This window comes from Drosophila kikkawai, chromosome 3L (assembly GCF_030179895.1).
Source record: "Drosophila kikkawai strain 14028-0561.14 chromosome 3L, DkikHiC1v2, whole genome shotgun sequence".
Classification (NCBI taxonomy): domain Eukaryota; kingdom Metazoa; phylum Arthropoda; class Insecta; order Diptera; family Drosophilidae; genus Drosophila; species Drosophila kikkawai.
Window position 1 is genome coordinate 22,220,992 of NC_091730.1, and position 20,601 is coordinate 22,241,592.

The 20,601-nt window shown below is 37.4% G+C and overlaps 2 protein-coding genes across 6 annotated transcripts in view; one reads left to right on the forward strand and one right to left on the reverse strand.

The window, feature by feature from the left end:
- The window catches only part of axo (axotactin), a 71,759-nt gene that overhangs the window by 49,107 nt on the left and 2,051 nt on the right, over positions 1-20,601 (reverse strand). For 2 of the 5 annotated variants that reach the window (XM_070284957.1, XM_017172908.3), the window contains exons 1-6: positions 14,980-15,201; positions 7,845-8,428; positions 7,228-7,501; positions 5,283-5,502; positions 3,708-3,843; positions 1,598-1,882 (exon numbers count right to left, since the gene is read on the reverse strand). In XM_070284957.1, coding sequence (XP_070141058.1) covers positions 1,598-1,882; positions 3,708-3,843; positions 5,283-5,502; positions 7,228-7,501; positions 7,845-8,428; positions 14,980-14,990 — 1,510 coding nt within the window. In that variant the 5' untranslated portion in view covers positions 14,991-15,201. Of the gene's footprint in view, positions 1-1,597; positions 1,883-3,707; positions 3,844-5,282; positions 5,503-7,227; positions 7,502-7,844; positions 8,429-14,979; positions 15,202-20,601 lie in introns of those variants that run through there. The other 3 variants (XM_017172907.3, XM_017172910.3, XM_017172909.3) reach the window with 3 other exon arrangements.
- LOC108078827 (uncharacterized) lies at positions 10,270-10,551 on the forward strand. Its single transcript, XM_017172915.3, has one exon. It carries the CDS (start codon positions 10,270-10,272, stop codon positions 10,549-10,551), a length of 282 nt encoding a protein of 93 aa, XP_017028404.1.

Below are 20,601 nucleotides of genomic sequence, written 5' to 3' on the forward strand. Positions count from 1 at the left end.
GATTTTATTTTTGGAATTTTCCTTTTTTACGGGGTGTGTGAGAGTGTGATGTTGGTCATCATTTGCATGCAAATTTTTAGCAAACACTGGGAATGCAAGTGGCCTAAAATCTGAAGAATGCATGTTGAGATGCCCTAACTGGAGTTTTGGGTTTTGAGAGCTGCTTGATTTTATTATTACTTAAGTTGATGAAGTTATAAAAAAATTGTATTGATGCTTAAGAAAAACATGTCTAAATAATTTCTTACCGAATTGCATTTGAAAATAAGTTTTAGAAAATTTTGGAAAGGTATTTGTCTTCAACGAAACTTTAAATATTTACTTTAAGCTATTAATCTTCAAATAAAAATAAGTATAAGTATATGTATTAAATATTTATTTGAAGTTAATTAAAACTCAACCATATTTTTAAATAACTAACTAAACATTAAAATACATTTCAAAATGATTCCCATAATTTTCGTTTTAATATTTTTAACGCACAATTTCATTTAACATTAATTACAGAAAAATATAAAAATAATTTCATTGACAAAAGCCTGTAATTTATTTAATGAAATATTAATTACTTCATAATCCCACGGGCCAGGGTAAATCCTCTTCGCTCTAATCCCCAAAATGAAAACTTCCATTTTCGTGCCTGAAATGCAAACTTACTGGCCGTTCCATGCAACCTGCAAATCCCAGACCCCAAACCTTCACGAAACCTCCCAGTGCAATGTCAAAAAACATAAACGAGCTGCTCAATTTTTAATAGGCTTGCCTATATAATGGCCTCGCGTGACTTAATTGAGATTATGGCGGCCTGGAATTGGCTTTATGTCATTAACTAAATGTCGGATGTTGTCCAAGGGATGGGGCTGCAGAGGGATCAGGGCAGTCCGGGGGCTATATATATATATACATATATATATATTGAGCATAACAAACTAATTTTGCGCACATTCTGCCTGGTGTGCGGCCTTAGCTGGTTCGGCAGTCAAAAAGTCAAACACTATTTTGCATAATTTATGGTCAGGTCATTAGCGTGTTTAAAACTGTAGCGGCCAAGGGGGCGGTGTGGGGGTATGAGGTTAAAGGGGGGCATGGTAAGCCTGGCTAGTGGCAGTGGCTAACCGCTAGCAAACAAACATAGTTTATAATTAAAATAAAATGGCGCCCCTAGGGCCAAGTCCACATGCAGAGATAGATAGATTCCAGGGTTTTTTGGACAGAGTTAGATGGATGTTGGGAGCACTTGAAGAAATATATTTATAGTTTTTATCAAAACCGGAAATTAAATACAGCAATTTTCGAACGCATATTAGGCTTTAGCAATTATAACAGTTTAGAAAGATAGCCTTCACTTGTACTTGAAGCTGACAGCCAATAATCATCAGTTTGTAGCTAGAACCCGTTGGGAATTTTAATGCATCTTAAGAGTAACGTGTTTCTTTCAGAGTTTATATACCAAAAACTCAGACACAAGCAAACATCTTACGAAAACTTATTTACGTATATTAGATTATGATACTTAAATTTATAAATGAAATACATTTTTTTTTAATTCTTGTATATTCTTAGGATATTTTAGGCTAAAAATTATACAAATACTCACTATATATATCGCAGTGCTCGCCCTCGTAGTGGGTGCCGAAGCAATCACAGGATATGCCACCATAGTGGTTGATGCAATGCGATCCCACGAAACAGAGGTTGTGCCGGGACTCGCACATGTCGGAGCAGCCCTCGTTGACGTTCTCGTGCTTGGTGGCCACCAGGGGAGCGATGGGCAGCAGGTCGGAGGCGGCCTTGCCGGAGCTGAGGACCACGTTTCGTATGCAGCCCACAAAGGACTCGGTGATGTATTTCACACCGTGCAGCTTCTCCTCCGAGGAAAGGCCTGCGAAATTGCAAATGGTCAGTTGTTTGGTTTTGCCGGGGATACCACAGATTAATTAACATGCTGAATATTTGCAAATGGATTTTGGCTATATCTGTGCAGGATTGTGGGTAGTGGGTGCGATGTGGTGCTGTGCAGTGGCCAGGCCATAACATAATTTCGTTGTTTGCAGTTGAAAGTTTTGATGGGATTTTTGGACGCTGCTGCTAGAGATTTAAATATTGCTTAATTAAAAAAGTTGTTTCCACTCAGTTTTTGGGATCAGCGAGAAGGGCGGTCCAAATAAGTAAATACAAGCTGAGAGGCTCTTCTCCAATTATTTATGGATATAAAAAAGCTTTGGCTGCATTGTTTGACTACTATTTTTATAGAGAAAAAATAGTAAATAATGTTCTTTGAGAGCATAACGTTATTTATATTTACAACACATTTTTTTTTTTCAAAGAAAACTATTTAATAGCAAAGACACACACATTATTTACACAAGCAAACTGTTTACCAAACAATTTGTTGATTAATATTCAAAATAAGTGCTTTCATATATCTATTTACAGATTTACTTTTGATTTTTTCGATGCCAAACATCAATAGATAACTTTTTCAGCCACAGTAACATTTAATAAAATGCATTATTTAGTTTTCCGTTCACTCTGCCATTTGGCCAAATGGAAATATCATGTGAAAAATTACTTATTTATGCATCAATTTGGAGAATAAAAACAATTCCATAAAACTCCAGCATAAAACACTTTTAAAGTTTATCGATTGCACGCTTTTCATTTCACTTTTATCATCAATTGTGGACCAGTCTCTTGGGGTTATCTTTCTCAAAAGGAAAACCACAACAAAATCATTTTGCAAAGACGAAAAAAATATATACTTTATTTTCCTATCTTCATTCAATCTGAAAATTCTCGACGGGTGGGGTTTGGCTTGGAAAAACTAGACCAACATCATCATCATCATCATCAGAGTGCAATCAATGGCCCATTCTGTCGGCCGCCAGCTCGCAAAACCTCTTTTTCCATGGGCTTTGCCATTCGCAACGTGAAATAATTAAATTTTCAAAATAACGCACAAAGGCAGCTTTCAAAGTCATACATATACGAACACTTTACAAAGTCCCCCCGATTCAATGGGAAATGAGCAAGTTCAATTTTGAGTTTGTTCTCTATAAATTCTGAGCAGCTACACGAAACAAAAATTACAATCTTTACAAATTTATAATACTATCATAAATATGTAAATTTTAAATACCTAATCCATTTCATTTATCGTAATTTCATGACATTACTATTAATATTTCTCATTACTACCAAAGAATTAATGTGGGTTACAATTCGTTAGAGAAGCTGTCCAAAAGTATGCTACAACATTTGCATCGAAATTGGTAGCTCAAACATATCATAGCATACTTTTAGGTACTTTTAATTTGATTTAAAATAAAGGTAAAGCAACTTTTGTGTAAAACATATTTTCAAAAGAGAAGGGTCTATACAAAATGTTTACTGTGTGATCTGTGTGTTTGTTTGGTTGAAGTCACCGCCAACTGCAAATTCGATTTTCAATTTTCAGTTGCACATTTTCAGATTTTTCGCCAGCTCTATATATACTACGTTTTATATACATATACACGTAAGCGTGTACTAAACTTTCTATGCTCGACGCTGATGCGCTGGTTTATGTGTGAATTTCGCGTAGGAAAATCATGGGATACATTTGGGCGCTCGCTGCCTTTAATATGATTGATTGCGGATCGGAATGGGTATGGGAAGGAGATGGGGATGGATTTGGACACACTCACACAATTGATTTGGGCACTCACCTCCGACCAGGACCACCGACGGCAGGTTCGTGGAGACGCCGTAGTTGTACTCGTGATTCAGTCCCTTCAGATAGACCTCCTCCTGACTATTGTCGACGCGTGCAATTAATCTTGCGCCATGGACATCGATGCGCACCTGTGCAAAACAGACAGCGAGGGATCGGTGAGGTGCACAAAACCAATAAACCAGCTAGCTGCCATAAAGAGGGAAGCTGGCGTGGGGCGAGGGAGAGCGTGGCATTCGCACACACAGACAAATGATAAAAATTTATGAATTTATGCGTTTTGGCCCCGAGTTGAAGTTGCAAGTTTTTGCAAAGCGGCTAGCGATAAATTGTTGTTGCTGCTACTGCTGCCGTTGCATGGGTAAAAATCTACGAAAATGAATTGCAACTGCTGTGCGCATATAGCTGGGATCAGCTGAAATTCATTAGGAATTTGCGTGTTATTTATGAGTGCCTGCATGTGTCTGTTTCAGTGTGTGCGAAGTGCACGGAAAATAAAGTACAATAATAATTAATCGGTTTCACATTGAGTTAAAATAGCTTTTAACATTTTTTTGAATGTCAAAAAGTATTCTATGATATTTGTTAGATAGATTTTCTTAGATTTCTGCAGCATACTTTTAGGCTTGTTTAAATGGTTTTAAATCTCTTCAGTCTTTGAAGTCCCTTCTACTTATTTGATTTTATTTTTATTACAACCTAAAATCATTTGGTTAAACTTTGAAAAATATACTATGATCAAATTAGTTAAAATTGGTAAAATGTTTTATAAGGAATTGTAATGTAAAAAATGTAATTTGGACTTTTAAAATATTTTTAAAATCCTGTTAATAATATCTGCAATTTTTTTTCTATGTGTTTTTGCTAGTTTTTGTATGGTAGTGTGATTAGTAAGGGATCTGCTTGTTTTAAATATGAAAACACGAACTAAACTGGGATGCTGGGTTCAGTTGGTGCTCCTGCTTTTCGGTTGTTCCTGCCACTGTTATTGATGATGATGATGCTGACGATGCTTGAGGGATTGCGGTTAGCTACATGCGTGGAAAAGCAGTTGCAATTGTAACAGCAATACACCAGCTATATTCCGGTAACATCCCAGGAGCAGGAACAACCAACCACCAGACCCATGTCCGAGGTGAGTTAACAAAGTTGAACGCACATAAATCAACTTGCTCGCTTTGTTATAAAAGTTTGATAAAGCGTTTTGCACACATGCACCGGCAGGCAGCCAGGCAGGCAGCACACATTCCGCATTGCAATCTTGCTAATTGCTTGCTGAACGCACGGCCATGCTAATGTTGGCCAACAGTGGTGGGTTAAACGAATTTCAGGTACCCTGGAACCCTTGGAAAGGGTGTTTCTTTTAAGTAAAATTCATATCTAACTTATATATTCTTTAACATCTTATAGGAAACATTAATTAACTCTAAACTCTCAACATAAGTCGACTTTCCCACAAGATGTTTGCCACTAATTTGGGCTCCTGAGCTGACCTGGTAGCCTCATAGCCCCCACAGGATGGCATCTCCTTTAGGGCAGACTTGACCCCGTTTTTAAGGGGCTCACTCACCATAACACTGTGCCATTCGTCTCGATTCAGACTCTCGCCCACAGTGACACTCGTTGAATGCTTGCCAAAGACATGGACCACCTTCAGCTGGCCCTTCTCCACAATCACGTAGAGTGCATAGGGGTCCAAATTAATGCGATCCGGATTCTTAACGTTGTGATAGACGAGCAGGCCGTGCGGCAGGCGGGTGCGGAATTGAAATGAAATCTCACGGCAAAGTCTGCAAAAACAGAAAGATGTTGAATGGACCCAGGCATTAAGACTAGAGGTGTTCGAGGTTTGTTTTAAAAAGCTAAAAGGGCTTCTGGGATTATTTAAGGTAGTTGATATAAAGGTAATCCTAAAAACCAATATTTAAATAAGGCCTTCAGTTCCCTCTAGTGCACTCTTAAATAAATCTGGATTTAAATTTTAAGCTGTAGTATTTATTTTGGAGTTCTTTTGGATAGAATATATATTATTTAAATCAAATCAGAATTTTCCCTAAGCTGGACTTATGTTATTTTATTATGTATAAAATAATATCCCTTTTTTTTATAATTGGTGAAAATTAGATTGTTAAGAATCTTAAAAAACCCCTTACGATTCGGAGCCCCGTAAAATAAAAAGAAATTTTGATTACACATTCAAATATGCCCTTTAAAATTTACTATATTTTTTCTTCAATCATTTCAATTAACTAATTTTGTCAGAAAAGATATAGCCAAGTTCTCAGCACTCATTAGCATATGTGTGAGTGAGAAACGGAGGCAGGCCCAGGACCTGGTCTGGCTGACAGAGTTTTAAATTTATTTGTACTTTGCTCTTGACTGCTGTTGCCGCTGCTGTTGTTCTCATTGCCTCGTTGCTCCTGCTGTCGGCAGCCACATGAGTTACAATTAAAACTACAGCACAAATTGCCAAGTTGGCCAAGGAGCAGCTAGCCACTGGCCGGCAGCAAAAGGGTTGAAAACAACGATGGCAAGTGCAAGATCTATTTGGCAAAGTTATGTTTAATTTTATTTGCCTGACTGTCTACATGTTTGCCCAACATGTGCACATTTAAATAATATTTTTTATCTTAATTTAAAATGCAAATGTCAAATGTCTCTGTCCTAATTGAATTTTAAACTTGGCCAGCCAAAAGAAGTCGGGCTTTTGGGCCATTTAAATGTCACAACTTGTTCGCAATTGGGCAGAAAATTAACCTCTGACCCGGATTTTCTTTGGATTTCTGTCCTTTTTTGTAAACTATGTTAACGATTAGACGGCAGGGCCCGTCAGAAACTTCTTGAGGAGAAATCAATTTTCCAAGCGGTGCAGGCAAATGTCAGTTAAGCTAATTGCTCTTACTATTAACCCCTTGGGTCTTGTGTCATAAACAGAAACCAAAACAAAAATGTTACAATTTTTTCGACCTTCGCTGTCAGATCGATTTTTTCGCATCTGACGGTGCCATTTAAATGCCAGATTTAATTGGTCTCTATTACAAAAATTCGCCAGAGACTTTATAATTGGTATTGGTGAAGGTTGGTGAATCGGAAATCACGCAATAGGTGAACATGGAAACCTTTTTACTGACTATCAAGTCAATGAATATTTTATAACTCTTTTAACATGCCACAATTTATTTTTGGATTTAAATGTGAAGTAGAAATTGAATTGAAATTGTTTTTATGGGACTAAAGCTATATATTTAAACGTTTCGAATTTATTATTTAAATATTTATATACATTTCCATACAATCCTTCTTTAAATCTTTCTTATGTCCTTTCTAGGGTTAAGAAAATCAGGCACTTTTAAGCCAAAAGGCTAACAATCCGCTAAATGACACGGCACTGCAGAGCGCGGCCAGTTGAAGTGTGGCATGCAAAGGTTCTAAAGACCTGACGACCTGAAGGACCTGAGGCTGCCACCTGCCAGGTGGTCATAAGCCGACTCCCCTTGGCCCTCTCCGGCACTCACCTTAATTGAAATGTCTGTATGATGTCGCCGTCCATTTGGATGAACGTGTTGTTCTTCGCGAAAATGAAAGTTTTTTCCTGGCCCGTCTCCGCGAAGGTGAGCTCGGGTCCGCGCTGCTCAATGGGCACCGGTGTTGTTCCGTCTCCGCCCTCAATTCCGCCCATTCCGTCCGCCGATTGGGCCGGACTCTGGGTGTACGGTGAACCAAGGAGCAGGGAACTCTCCGTGGTGCTGGGCTCGCGGGTGGTGGACTGCAGGAATGGGGGCAGAGTGTCTGCAACAGAGAATTGACGTCAATTTGGATTATTACAGAGGTGACCTAAGAATCTCACAATAAATTGTACGTTAAGGGAAAGATATGATTTGCTGTTGGGAAATATATGGAAATATTCTCAAATTTGAGGAAATATGTTTCCATATACAAATATAAATAAGAACAAAGGCTCTTTAAAGCCGGAAAACTACTATCGAGGCCTATACAAATTCCTTTTCTTTAACTTGTTTTAGAGACTCAAAATTTCATTAATTAATTCACTTAATCTTAAGGTCAGACTTGGCTTTATTTCTAGTTCAATCCCCTCTCTTTCATAAATAAAGTAAAAAGAAATTATCCTTACGTGGTCCCCCGATGCAATGGAACAGGCACTCCGCCTCGGTGCTAAACCTGTTCTGTGGATTGCCATCGCATCCTCCCCAAATAAAGTTGGTGCATTCGTTGGTGGTCGGCTCGTAGCGCCACTTGTAAATGTATTGCTTGCAAGGACCAGGATCCCCGGGACCCGAGCACTTGTCATACTGCTTATCCTTTCCGGCCTGCGTCAAGGCGGAGTTATTGCCGCTGCCACTGATGCCACTGCCGCTGCTGGGACTGCTTCCGCCGCTGCCGCTACTCCCACTAACCGGTGATCCGCCCAGGGAGACACCTCCACTCGATTCCGGCTGGGCTTGACCACCGACATTGCTGCCAGGTCCCAGTCCACCTCCCATGCTCAGATTGCTAAGGTTGCTGGGACCCAGAACGCTGGGATTTCCTGCCAGCAGTACAGGCGAATTGGAGCCACCGCCGGCAGCGGCATCCGCTGAGGTCATGTTGGGCAGGCTGAGGGCTGAGATAGTGCCGCTGAGGTGGATGAGCACCAGGAGTACTGGCCAGGCCATGTCAGGGACGGAGAGCAGGCGAAGGCCTGACTTTGGTGGGAGACTGAAAAAGGGGAAAATAACTTAGTTAAAAATATTTGTATTTATTTCTGTTAAATTAAATAACTTAAATAGATTTCAAAGCTAAATCTCCCTTAATTGCAGTACATCCTATTCCCAGACATCTTGCCCCGCTTTGTTCATTAGTTTCCCCCATATAATTGCACAATAAATTGAGTAAGGCAATTTACTTGCATGTCTCACGAGGGCAGAAAACACACAGAGAAAATCCACATGGAACAGAGCCATCACAGCTTATGATCCCAGAAGTTTACTATTGTCATGTACGGCACTAAAATCCCATTTACATCATCGTGCTCATCATCATCAGTCAATGTCGCCTTGGCTGCCTTCGCTGAGAATGAAGTGAGGATGCTGCATTTCTTGATGCCATTTAGCGGGAACGAAACCAAGAACGAACGAACTTTTCTGCTTACACTTCCGCCGGAAATGTGACACACACATAGAGGAGGAGCTAGAGCTTGGGTTGATTTACAAGTAGCTTATCACCATCAAGCGAAAAAAGTGTCAAAAATTTCAAAATAATGATGCGCACACAGTTTACACTAAATGCCAAGGAGATGGCAGTGCAAGTGGATGAGGAAGTCGAGGTGGAAGCCCGCCGGAAACTGAAAGGAAATAGGAAATTAAGTTTTTCACAGCACCCTCTACCCTCCTGTTCCGCCGGGAAAAACTTTGAGAGCTTCACATGGCTCAGCTCATGGCTTAGACTTTCCGGGCGGCGGGAGGCAGGTCTGGCCTTCTTTTTTGTCTACCATTTCCGTTCATAAGCAATTTTTAATTGTGGCTTTCGTTGCCCGGCAGCAGCATGAAAAATGAGCGCCGGGTTGAACAGCCGGACGGAGTTCATGCGAATTAATAAACCTCAAAGTGTTGGTGCGGCATTAGACCCGGATCCGGGTCATGTCGGGGTAAGGGTCTATAGGTTACAATTAACACTGGAAAAAAAGATCTGGGATCAGAATTACCATCAAAAAAGAGTGGAATTAGGTTTCATAAGGATTTTATTATTATTTTCTTAATTATTATTAATTGTACTACTAAGAATAATAATTTTCCAAGGTATTAACCATGTACATGTCCATAAACAATATGAAAAACCTGAATTGAAAAGAACCTGCTTCTTTAGAAACAAATTATATTTTAATAATTCCAAAGTCTATCTGTTTTTTACTTTAAAAATCATTGCATTCTTTAAACTTTAACCTATTATTCCTTTAAATTTTCTCCCAGTGCAGTGTCTGGGCTGTGGAAAATTATTGATGCATATGCCAGGCTGTCCAGGACGTGCGTGCCATCCTGTCGTTGAGTGGGTCCATGGGGCGTGTGGGCTGTCCGTAGATGGATGGCCCAAAAATTGCATTGGATTTTGGGCAGCGTGGCTGCATGACCAAGAAGTTTGCTGTGGATGTGTCACCAACGGCTACCAGGCCACACCCTTCGCCTCGAAAATCTGTTCCATTTTCTGGTAACAATTTCCTTTCACAGGACGCAGGCAAGCGCAAAAGTTTACCCAACTTTTCTGAGGTCCGCTGGGTAAATCCCGCCGGCCATATGCGAAGGATTTTGGCCTAAAGTGCATTAATGTACCGGACACGGATCCGTGAAGGAAGAGGACCTGCCGGTTACCTGCTGCGTGGGAACGCAGGTACGAACCTAAAGGCACCCCAAAGGATTGGCCGCGAAAAATCGCCGCAGGACCCGAAGGACAGGCAAAAAACAGATAAACAAGACCGGACCTGCATAACACATTTGGCCTGCGGAGGTCCTTTAAAAAGCCGGCTCACCTCGATCCTGGCACACATTTAGCAACAAGCCGTCGAAATGGAAGCATCCGTCCCCTACGCTCTGTTTTTGCATCGCCAGGAGCTGCGTCGCCGCCAGATGCTCTACACCCAAGTGTCCAAGACCAAGATCCAGCTGACCAAGGAGCTGATCGCCGAGCAGAAGCAGCGACTGTCCTCCTGCAGTCCCGAGGATCTGCAGATCCTTAGTCGGGAGCAGCAATTCAAGCGTCAGCTCCAGCAGAAGCTCAAGCATCGCAACAAGCAGCTGAAGGCCATTGCCAAGCAACAGGAAAAGCGGTGCTTAGACATAGATAGATAATCTCCTCGGGGTTACTACTTTAATTAGTTTTAGTTTAGCGTTAATGATGTGTCTTTCCTTAGTCTAACTTTGTTTAGTTTGGTTCAAAGAAATAAAATTTCCTATGCAAATCTAGTCAAGTTGTCTTTGGTAATACTCTGGGAACACTTGGGGTATATGTGCGAAGGGACTAAAGTTGAGGGAAGACTTTTGAAATGAAAAGTAATTATGGGAAATGGGGTTTTCCCTAAATATTACATGACTTTGTATCAATGGTCCTGTCTATAATTTTTTATAATTTTGTTTTTTAATATTCTTATAATATTTAATTATACATTCGGAAACGAATTACAAAGGAGCCAGTTCGTAAATAATATTACGTATTATTTTTAAGTTTATGGATACAATTTTGAACAATATTGTCCCACTCAATATCTAAAATATAATTTTTTTCTATTAAAATAATATTTCTTTATAAAGTGGTAAGTATTGTTTGAACTTTTTCCACAAAATTCTGAATTCATCTCATTGCTAAAGCCAATTGTTAAATCCGTAATTACCTTATTTTTCCGCTACTATATAAATCGATTTATAAAGTTAACGATAAACTCCCAGTTGCATTTTATTAATTCAATCATTCACTTGAACTTGTGGCCATATATCCTTGCCAAATAGCTTTCCATTTATAAACTTTCCATTTTTTTGTACTATGCCCATTAAGGGTATTCATTGATCGATGCACTTTCCGCCAACTTTTTCTCAATTTCCTCGCTTTTTACCGCTTTCACAGCAAACGCAGAGCGATTTAAATTGAGCTCGCGTACGTTGCAGCAACAACAATTGCAACAATAGCTACGAAAGCAACAACAACAGCTGGAGGAACAACTACTAGTACAACAACAACAACAAGAGGGGAAAAACTAAGTAATAACAGCCGCCTAAGGGAATCACACCCACCCACTAACCCCCTTCCAACAAGCCACCCAACGCCACCCGCTAAATTACACGTTTTGTGCTCAACGTCGACGCCTCGCGCGCTATATAGCTGTTGCTATATAGATATATATATCGCAATAGGGTGGAAAGGGAAAAGAAAGCGCGAAGAAGAAAAAAGAAGAAAGCGAAGAAGGCAAGGCGCAAAAAGGAGGGAAGGGCAAATGAAAGCAAAGTGAAGTCAAATTAAATTAAATGACAGATGTCTGACATTTTGATAGTCGTGCGTGAGTCCCTATATTCCGTGGTGTGTGTAATATAAACACATGCAAAAAGCCAAATGCACTGGGGGAAATCAGAAGATGAAGATTATTATTTATTTATTTATCTGAAGCTAACAAATAGTTCTATTATTATTATATTTATCATCAATTAAGATGAAGTTTTAAAATATATATTTGGTTTAGATTTTACATTTATTTTTGTTATATTAGTTTGGCTTAAAAACTAGAAAATTTCTGAGAGTAACGTGTATTTTTACAATATTTATTTTAATATATTTAAATTATTATTTAAGGTAAACTTGTTTAAAAAAATGAAATGTAAAATTTAAAATTTCTATATTCGAATCGAAAAAGTTTCTTATACGTATAGCTCATGCCAGAGCTCGAAATAAAATCGATTCTATTACCGATAAAATCTAATATTTTCAAATAATCGATATGTTAATATACATTTTTATAATCGATTTAATCGAACAAGTTAAACGGTCTTGTAAATGGGAGGAAAAGTTAAGTACACAGCTAAACATTTTATAATATTTAAATTAATTTGTACTATTTTCGGAATCAGCAGTTTGGAATTAGGAATCCCAATAGCTCCTCTACTAAATTAAACGAAAAATATTTTTAAATTATATAAATTTAATTTCCAATTAAAGTGAAGGACACAAAAGTTATTATTTAAACACAAATATTGATCGATAGAATGATATGATTACCAGAAGTAAAAATCTTTGATGAATAAACATATATTTTCAATTATTTTAATTTTAAATTTAAATCGATTTTAATCAATATATTTTAAATTCTTTTTTGAAAAATCGATTCATTAAACATTAATATAATGGCTTGTGACATATTGTCTGTGTAAGTCGCGATTTATATAAATTAAGATATTAAAAAAAATCCTACAAATTAATAATTAGTAAAGATTTTAAGTGTTTTTCCCATGTTGTTATTTTAAATTTTTTAAATTTTATATTTTACTTGTGTAAATGGTAACCATTCAAATCACTATTTGTTATATTGTACACCTTTCTTTATTAATTTTTTATAAATATTTAAGTTCACCTTTATTTTTTTGCAGTGATCAAAACGTTGGTGTATGTAAATGTCAAGTGTCGCAAGGCAAAATGCACATGCACTTGTGGGACAATGGCGGGGTTCAATGGGTTTTCAGGGTGTTCGAGTCGGAGGAGAAGACGGCATATATGTAGTGTCGTCAGGGTGTAAAAGTTTCCACGGGTGAGTGTCTGTGTGTGTGTGTGTGTGTTATGTTTGTTGTGTGTGCATGTCTCGCAAGTGTTGGTCGCGTAAGGGTAATGAATTAAAATAACTTGATTGCATGAAATTGAACGAATTGTTGCCCAAGGAACTCGGCATGGAAAATGGAGGAAAATGACTGGAGAGCAAGCATGCGGGAGGAGGTAGGGAAAATCGTGCCATGACAGTTCAGTTGGGAGCGAATGCAGTTCGCGGAAATTGCACTCCTTGTGCCACGACCTAGCATGTGTAGTGTGTGTGTGTGTGTGAAAAATATTTACTGAAATTTGTATATTAAGTGACGACGACAATGGCAAAGGCCATTGTTGTTTTTAGTCTTTGATGCTGTTAGCAGTGATGGCGTCACGGTCGTGTGAGGATACATGTATCCTCCAAGAACCCTGTGTGTGTGTGGGTATAAAACAAGTCAGGATGCATGAGTGAGCGCTGCTAACTGCGTGGGAGGCGTCTGAACATTTTCAGGACCAAGGCGGGTACCGGGAAGACAAAGGACATGCGAAAGGATACTAGAGACGGAGAGATGGGGGGAGAGGGGGAGGGTGAACAAGGACAAGAGTCGAAGCGAATGCTGCAGGCATTTAGCCGTTGCGTCCTGCTTCACTAGGCGCCTTTATGTGACTGAACTTTACAGTGGAGATTGGTTAAGTAACACAGAAAATTAGGAAAGTTAGGATATTTTATCTATTTCGAGTTTAACTTAATACATAAAGTTTTAGTAATCAAAAATCGCTTATGAAAGATCATAACCATTTTCATGTTATAATACCTTCTATTTTAATACCTAATATTATTGAAAAAAATCCGTTTTTTATTTATAAATAATGTCTCTTCTTAGTAATTTTCATTATACTTAATTTTCTATATGCATAGTTTCGTTTATATATGATTTTCTGTTCAAAAAATTAAATATTTAAAACCGTTTAAAAAGTATTTGTCACTTTAAAGTGAATAATTTCATTAAAAAATCTTATAAATGACTAAATGAATGCATTTAATCAAGGAGAAACATAACTCAAATTGTTAAACATTATAATGCAAATGCTAATTTCATAGTAGACAGTTTCCAATTAATATTAATAACAAAAGAGACAATAACAATTACTGGACAACTCAGTCAGAAAATGTATGCAAATAGGATAAGACACTATATTCTTATTTAAAAAATATATTTAAAATATAAATAGAGGGTTCAAAAAATTATATAAAAATTATTTTTTTAAATATTAGTCCTTAAGACTGATAAAAAGAAAAAAGGGAAGCTAAGGCATAAGATATATTTACCTATTAAAAACTATCTTAAAGCATATTATTTCTAGACCCCCTATATATTCCTTTGTCTGGTATCAAACGGTTCAACCCTGAATCACACCATTCCTTTTAGCCATTACTCCCTGTACAAACAAAGTCAAAAGCATACAAGATGTGAGAGAGCATTTTCGCACTAACAAATTCAATTGTTTGCAAGCACTTTAAAAATGATTTAATGCCTGTCGCCCGATGTCCGTCGCCGAAGCGAAACACTAAGCCATTTAATGAAACTATAAATGTTTGCATTTAGCAATAGTTTATGTCCCACAACACACACCCACGAACTCAAGTAACATGACTGGGAATATTCAACAAAATTCGTACGCCTGGCTGCATTGAGTCGAGTTGAGTTTCGGAATTGTTCGAATGGATTTCCGTCTGGCCTGGTCCATATGCATTATAATTGCCTGTTATTTGTGCATTGTATAAATAATTATTATTTAATTTGCTGGCACTTGCTGGGCCAATCAACTTGTTTGTTTCTTTGTTTTGACAGCGAGTGAATCGCCAAAGAATTATGCAAATGATTTCTGATTTCTGAGCGCTATTTAATGGGCCGTGGAGCGTGCCCGGCATTTTAATTGAGTGTAACCCAACTATTTAGTGTAAAAGTGCGAGTGTGCATCAATAAATTACTGCTCACCTCGTCGGCATGTCATAAATATCCCATGGCAAATAATGGCTGGTGTGAGGCAAAGTTTTTGCTTCAAAATTACTGAGGTTTGTTGTTATTTAAATTTATTTATGAATTCTAGATTTTAGTTTTATTTAACTGAGAGATTTTTTCACTTTTTTGTGCACTTTTGGCTTTTTAAAAAGCTTGATTTACTTTGATTTTCTTACTTATATTTTCAGAAGTGGTTTATTTCTTATTAATTTATGTTATTTTATTTACTTTAAACACAATTATTCCGTTAGGCACTTTATATATACATTTTCCTTTAATATTTACTGATATTATGAATAAATAAAATTGAGTAAAATATTTAAATTGATGGCTGCAGATAAATAAAAAGCTTATAAAACTTATTTTTCACTCGCTGAATAAATCACTTTTATTTACATCACAATTTCACATTCAACCCTTAAACACTTTTAAATACAAATTGAATTTTATTATAAATTTCTTCACATTTCAATCTTTAATTTAATTTATTGATTAAAAAAACAAAAACCTTTCGTTGGCACCAATTAATTAGCATCATTTACATATGTATAACTCGTACTTGTTATTCCATTATCGGCTGGTTTTTTATTTTCATATTTAATTTGAACGCGGCAATAATATGTATTTAAATGCGCTTCCGCAGACAAGTTTATTATTATTTTTATTAGCTAAAAATGAGCATGCTAATAGGGGAAGCTCCAGCACATTATCCAATATTATTTCAATTTATATATGTTAATTTTCTCGAAAAACGGGAATATGTATAGATATTTTTTCCACCACTCAATGGCACTTTTGCTATCCGCACTTATTGAATTAAATGCGCTTTTATTTATCCATTTTTATTAACTCGCCAAAAATGGCTTAATTACTTGCAATTTATACAAATTTAAGTGGGTAACGAACGAAAGCGGCCGATGGACGGGACAAAAACCATAAATGCAATCTGCAGCCTATCCTGTTTAAGCGATGATGCCAACTTATTGATTTTATTTGCTTCCTGTGTGTTTATTTATTTTTTGTTAGCACACTAACACACAATCCTTGTGGGGGCGTGACAGGGTCACACACTCCAGCGTAGCCCAAAATGAGGTCAAAGTGCGCCGGCGTTTTGCGTGACCGAAAGTGCTTGTTTCGCTCGCTTCAAGGATGTGCCGCTGCAGCGCTACACATCGACATTTACGTATACGTATTGTGCCTTATTTTTTCACTATTTTATTTTACTTTCTGCTGACGCACTCGCACTCGGACTTGGACTCGCATGTGAACTCATCCAGCTTGGCTTGTTTGTTTGTTTGTTTGCCCGTATCCTGCGGCAGATGAATCAACTTTTGCCTTTTACTCAAGTCACGAAACACAAACCGAACGTCCAAGCGAACCCAAAACAAACCAAAAACGATACACATCGAAATCAAGCCGTCGAGGATTACATTTGCGTGAAAATCAGAGACAATTGGACACGGCCAAACGGGACACCGGACGTTGGACACCGACACAGGACACCGACACAGGCGCCGACACCGAGATCCGGATAAGGACCCGCATCCGCAGAAAGGATGCCCCGAAAAAGGGCTCTGATTAAACGAGAAAACGGTTCCGAAATGCTACCCGGCCTACGCGTCGTATGAGCAATGCGCAATAAGAAGCAAAGCACACGAAGCCTTTGAGCCACGGCATTGACCCTTTCACTGGTGACGTGCTAATTGCTTGTCCAGGATAATGAATACTTCATCGGAGGCACGATTCCTCCATACATATATCCTGTTGCCATTTAATCCACTTGCCTCGACCTACGCGGTGCGACTAATTCCAGCGACGAAATGTTAAAGCAACTGCCGTCGTCAACGCCGCCGGCAGCGACTAGTTAGGCGGCAACTAGTTAGTTAGTTAGCGTGCTAAGCAGCAGGAACAACACACCCGTGCACAGAGAGAAAAAGTGGGTGCTTTTGGGGGTTTTCTTATTTAGGGTGAAGATGCTTATCGAAAGGGTTAACAATTTTATATAATTTTATGAGCGATTAAAAAGCTCTTGAAAATGTAAATCACTTTAAATTAAATCCTAAACTGAATATGGGTTTCAAATCTTCTAAAAAAGATGCCAGAAACTATGTTGAAACACTTTAAATCATACAAAAAGTTAGATAAGGTTAGCCGGCGCGCCCGATTTAGGGCAGAATGATTAGATACTAAGGTCACAAAGGGGTAAATGGCACTCCGTATGCCTTATTAAATATAGTGCAAAAAAAAAAAAACAGATTTTGGCACCTTTTAAAATAACATTGCATACTTTTAGACACTTTTTAAAAGGATTTCAAAACTTAAGTAAGGTTTTTAGTTAAAAATTAAATCAAATTCCAGACATTTTTACTACATTTACATTTATAACACTTACAAGCAATTTCAATTTAGATCTTAGAATAGAATATAGAATATTTAGAATATTCTGTTAAAAATGAGTAAAGCATATTTGAGCGATTTCAAATCTCTCGGGAAATCTATTTCTTAATTTTAAGAATTAATATTTATTTCATGGCTTAATATAGTGTTGACAGTAGGCTCCTAATATTATTCATTCTCCCAGTGTACCTGCCCAGGGGTGCGGAGTGTTGAGTGGCCAAGTTGGGGGGAAGTGCGGTGTCCAGGCATACAAGACAACGATGTCGTGCGGTCTTGTGGCGGTTTTGTAGTGGGTGCCAAGCTTAAGAGGGGTGTGTGTCAAGGGGGATGACTACGGATTGACCGGGCGATTTGTTGCGGCTTAGCCATTAAACTGGGCACATTATTAGTTTAAGTTTGGTGCGGACTTGGGTCACTGCTACGATTAACCGTAATAGGCGTCAATTGGAAAATTACCGCCGATCTGCCGCACATCTGAGGCGACGTTAGCCGGCAGACAATGTAGACAATATATGTTGGCTTAAGAGTGTGTTTGCTTAGCAATTGACTCGAGGTGCAAGACAAAAGGCCAGGGCACAAGATTTTCCTGATTTATATTTCAGATTTGCCTTTAAGGTGATACTCTGCACTTATAAATGGGTACTTTGTAAGGTTTTAAAAAGGGTTTTATATATTTTTATATTAAATAAATTTATATAATTAATGCTTCATAACTTAGTATATAAGAAGAGATGTTTGTATTACATTTCCTTATTATAAAAATTAATATTTCTCCAAGTAATTTGATTTGGCATCATGTTATCTAGTCTTGTTTATTGCCAAATTACCATAGCTTCAGTGTCAAGCAATTTATTGACCTGGAAATAAGATTTCTTTAAGAGCATCTTGCCGTCTGATGTCCTCTCATATCTTGTGTGTCTAGCCTTGGGCCTTTCGTCCCCCCAGTGTTATCTAAATATTTGATGACTTTCGCTGAGGTTTGCGGCGTTCATTTAAAATTCAATTTATTTTTGGCAGCCGCCTGTCCCACAAGGCAACAGAAAACAAAAAGAAGAAAATGAAGGCTCTTTGGCTTGGCGAAAAATTTGCATTACTTTTGGCATTGATTTTGCACCCGGCAAAGGAAACGGAGAAACAGAGACGGATGATGCTTTGGGTCGCAAATCTAGCCGGGGCATCTCGGGCTCCGTAATTCGCGGGGCAATTGTCTTAATTCGAAAATTGCAACTCTCGCGACCGTTGAGACAAATTGTGGCCATGCACGAGTGTGTACGCATCTGGGCAACGATACTGATTGTGTCCCAAGATGCGACCAGATGACAGCTACGATTCCGTCTTGTTGTCGCGCCGCGGCTTATCTGTTGCCCATCAAGGGGAGGCAAATATACATATACACTGACGAGCACAAATTTTGACACGAGTTCGATGCTCTTCAAAGGTCTCTCACGGTCTGCATTTTGGGTTTTTTTTATGCAAGTCAAATTTTTAATTTTCGTTTTATTGGGAATTTCTTGTATTCTTAAAATTGTATGCCTGTCGATAAGTTTAAGGTCATGGTTTTTAATTTTAAAATTAATGAAGTTACCATATGTGTAGTTGAAAAGAGGTGCTCAAATGTGTGAGAAAAACAAAGCTCTCTTTTAAAAAAATTACTTTTTAAAAGTCGGTGTAAATAATTTTAAAGGTACTCACGATAATTTAAGTTTAATTTCTCTTATTATTTAATTGTATTATATTTTTTAGCCAACAAAATAACATAATCTTTAGTCAGAAATTGGAGTTTTGTTTTCTAAGTTTGCAAAAAAACGGGAAACCAATTTAAAAATAAAATCGTAACGTGAGACATCCTTAAATGAACATTAAATTTTTTTTAATAAAGGTTTTTTTTGTGGACGATTAGATGGGCAACGCAAATCAACCTTGGTTTAAGGGGACTCGGACGATATCTAATAACTTCTAGACCTCTAAAAGATGTAAATTATGTTTAAAATAAGTCATGATATTTAGAAAGATTTATGTTTTGGTTAATAGGTTAAAGTTTAAAATCTGATAAAAATAAAAAAGATAAAATACTCAAAATATACTTGATAAAATAATGTTTCTTAATAAAGTTTCTGGCTTCTATGAGAGGCAAGGGCCAAGGGTTATGGATAAAAATGCTTTATTTTTTTCACAGTCTAAAATTATTTCTATTAGCTTAAATAAAATAAATGAATAACTATATTATATACAATTAATTAAGGCTTTTAATATATACAACAAAATGTATAATATAATATATATGATTTTAGGCTGTTAAAAAATCGTATTCATATTTTTAAATTCCAATTTAAGTAAATCCAATGTTTCTCTCTCTGCACATATTTGCAAAATGTATGATGTATGTGCTATGCTTCACTTTTATAGCCAGCGATGACATGTGATATTTGCGGTGCGGTCAAATATAAAAAATTGCCGTTTGACCTTTGACCCCGACTTTTGCGTGCTCACTTTAAGATGGACTTTTTTATTGCTGTGAATTTGCCAGAAGCATTCATTAATTTGCTTATTAGTTAATTGCATTTGATGTTCAAAAACATATATGTAAATGGGCAAATCTGTTTATAAAAAATACAGGGCTTTCATCTGTTGTCATGTGATCAAAAAGCCGACGACAAGCGAGCTTATTAAACCAGTTATGGAAATTGCAATTGTGAGCGTATGTTTTTTTTGTGATCACGTGCGGTTTTGTCTGCCGTTATAGGCTACGGTACAGATACATATATGTATATATGGTAATGACTTGGCACAGCCTCAACACGAGAGTGTGCCGGCCGTCTGAAACTTTGTCATTTCAATTTGCTAAACATCAGCGGAGAAGTGTAGAAACGAGTACAATCACTTTGACAAGACACTCGCAGTTGCAGCCAGAAAACACCAATTAGTTCCACTTAATTTGAGCTTGAAATCGAGCACATGTTGTGTTATCTATATTTAATCAGTTTCAGTTAATTCGTTTTCATTAAAATTCAGAAGGGCATGACAATTGGAAATTAGTTGATGTTAAGAAGAGTTGCAGAGATTTTAAAATAATGTTAATAATTTTCAGATATTATTTAGATTCATCTATGTGTCCTTTTAGGAACAAAATTAATTGTTTAGATATTTATTTTGATTTTTACATAATTGTTTGTAGTTATTTAAACATTTTAATAAAATTGT

Coding starts and splice junctions, on each gene's coding strand:
- LOC108078827 (XM_017172915.3), top strand. CDS start 10,270: ATGGAAGCATCCGTCCCCTACGCTCTGTTTTTGCATCGCCAGGAGCTG.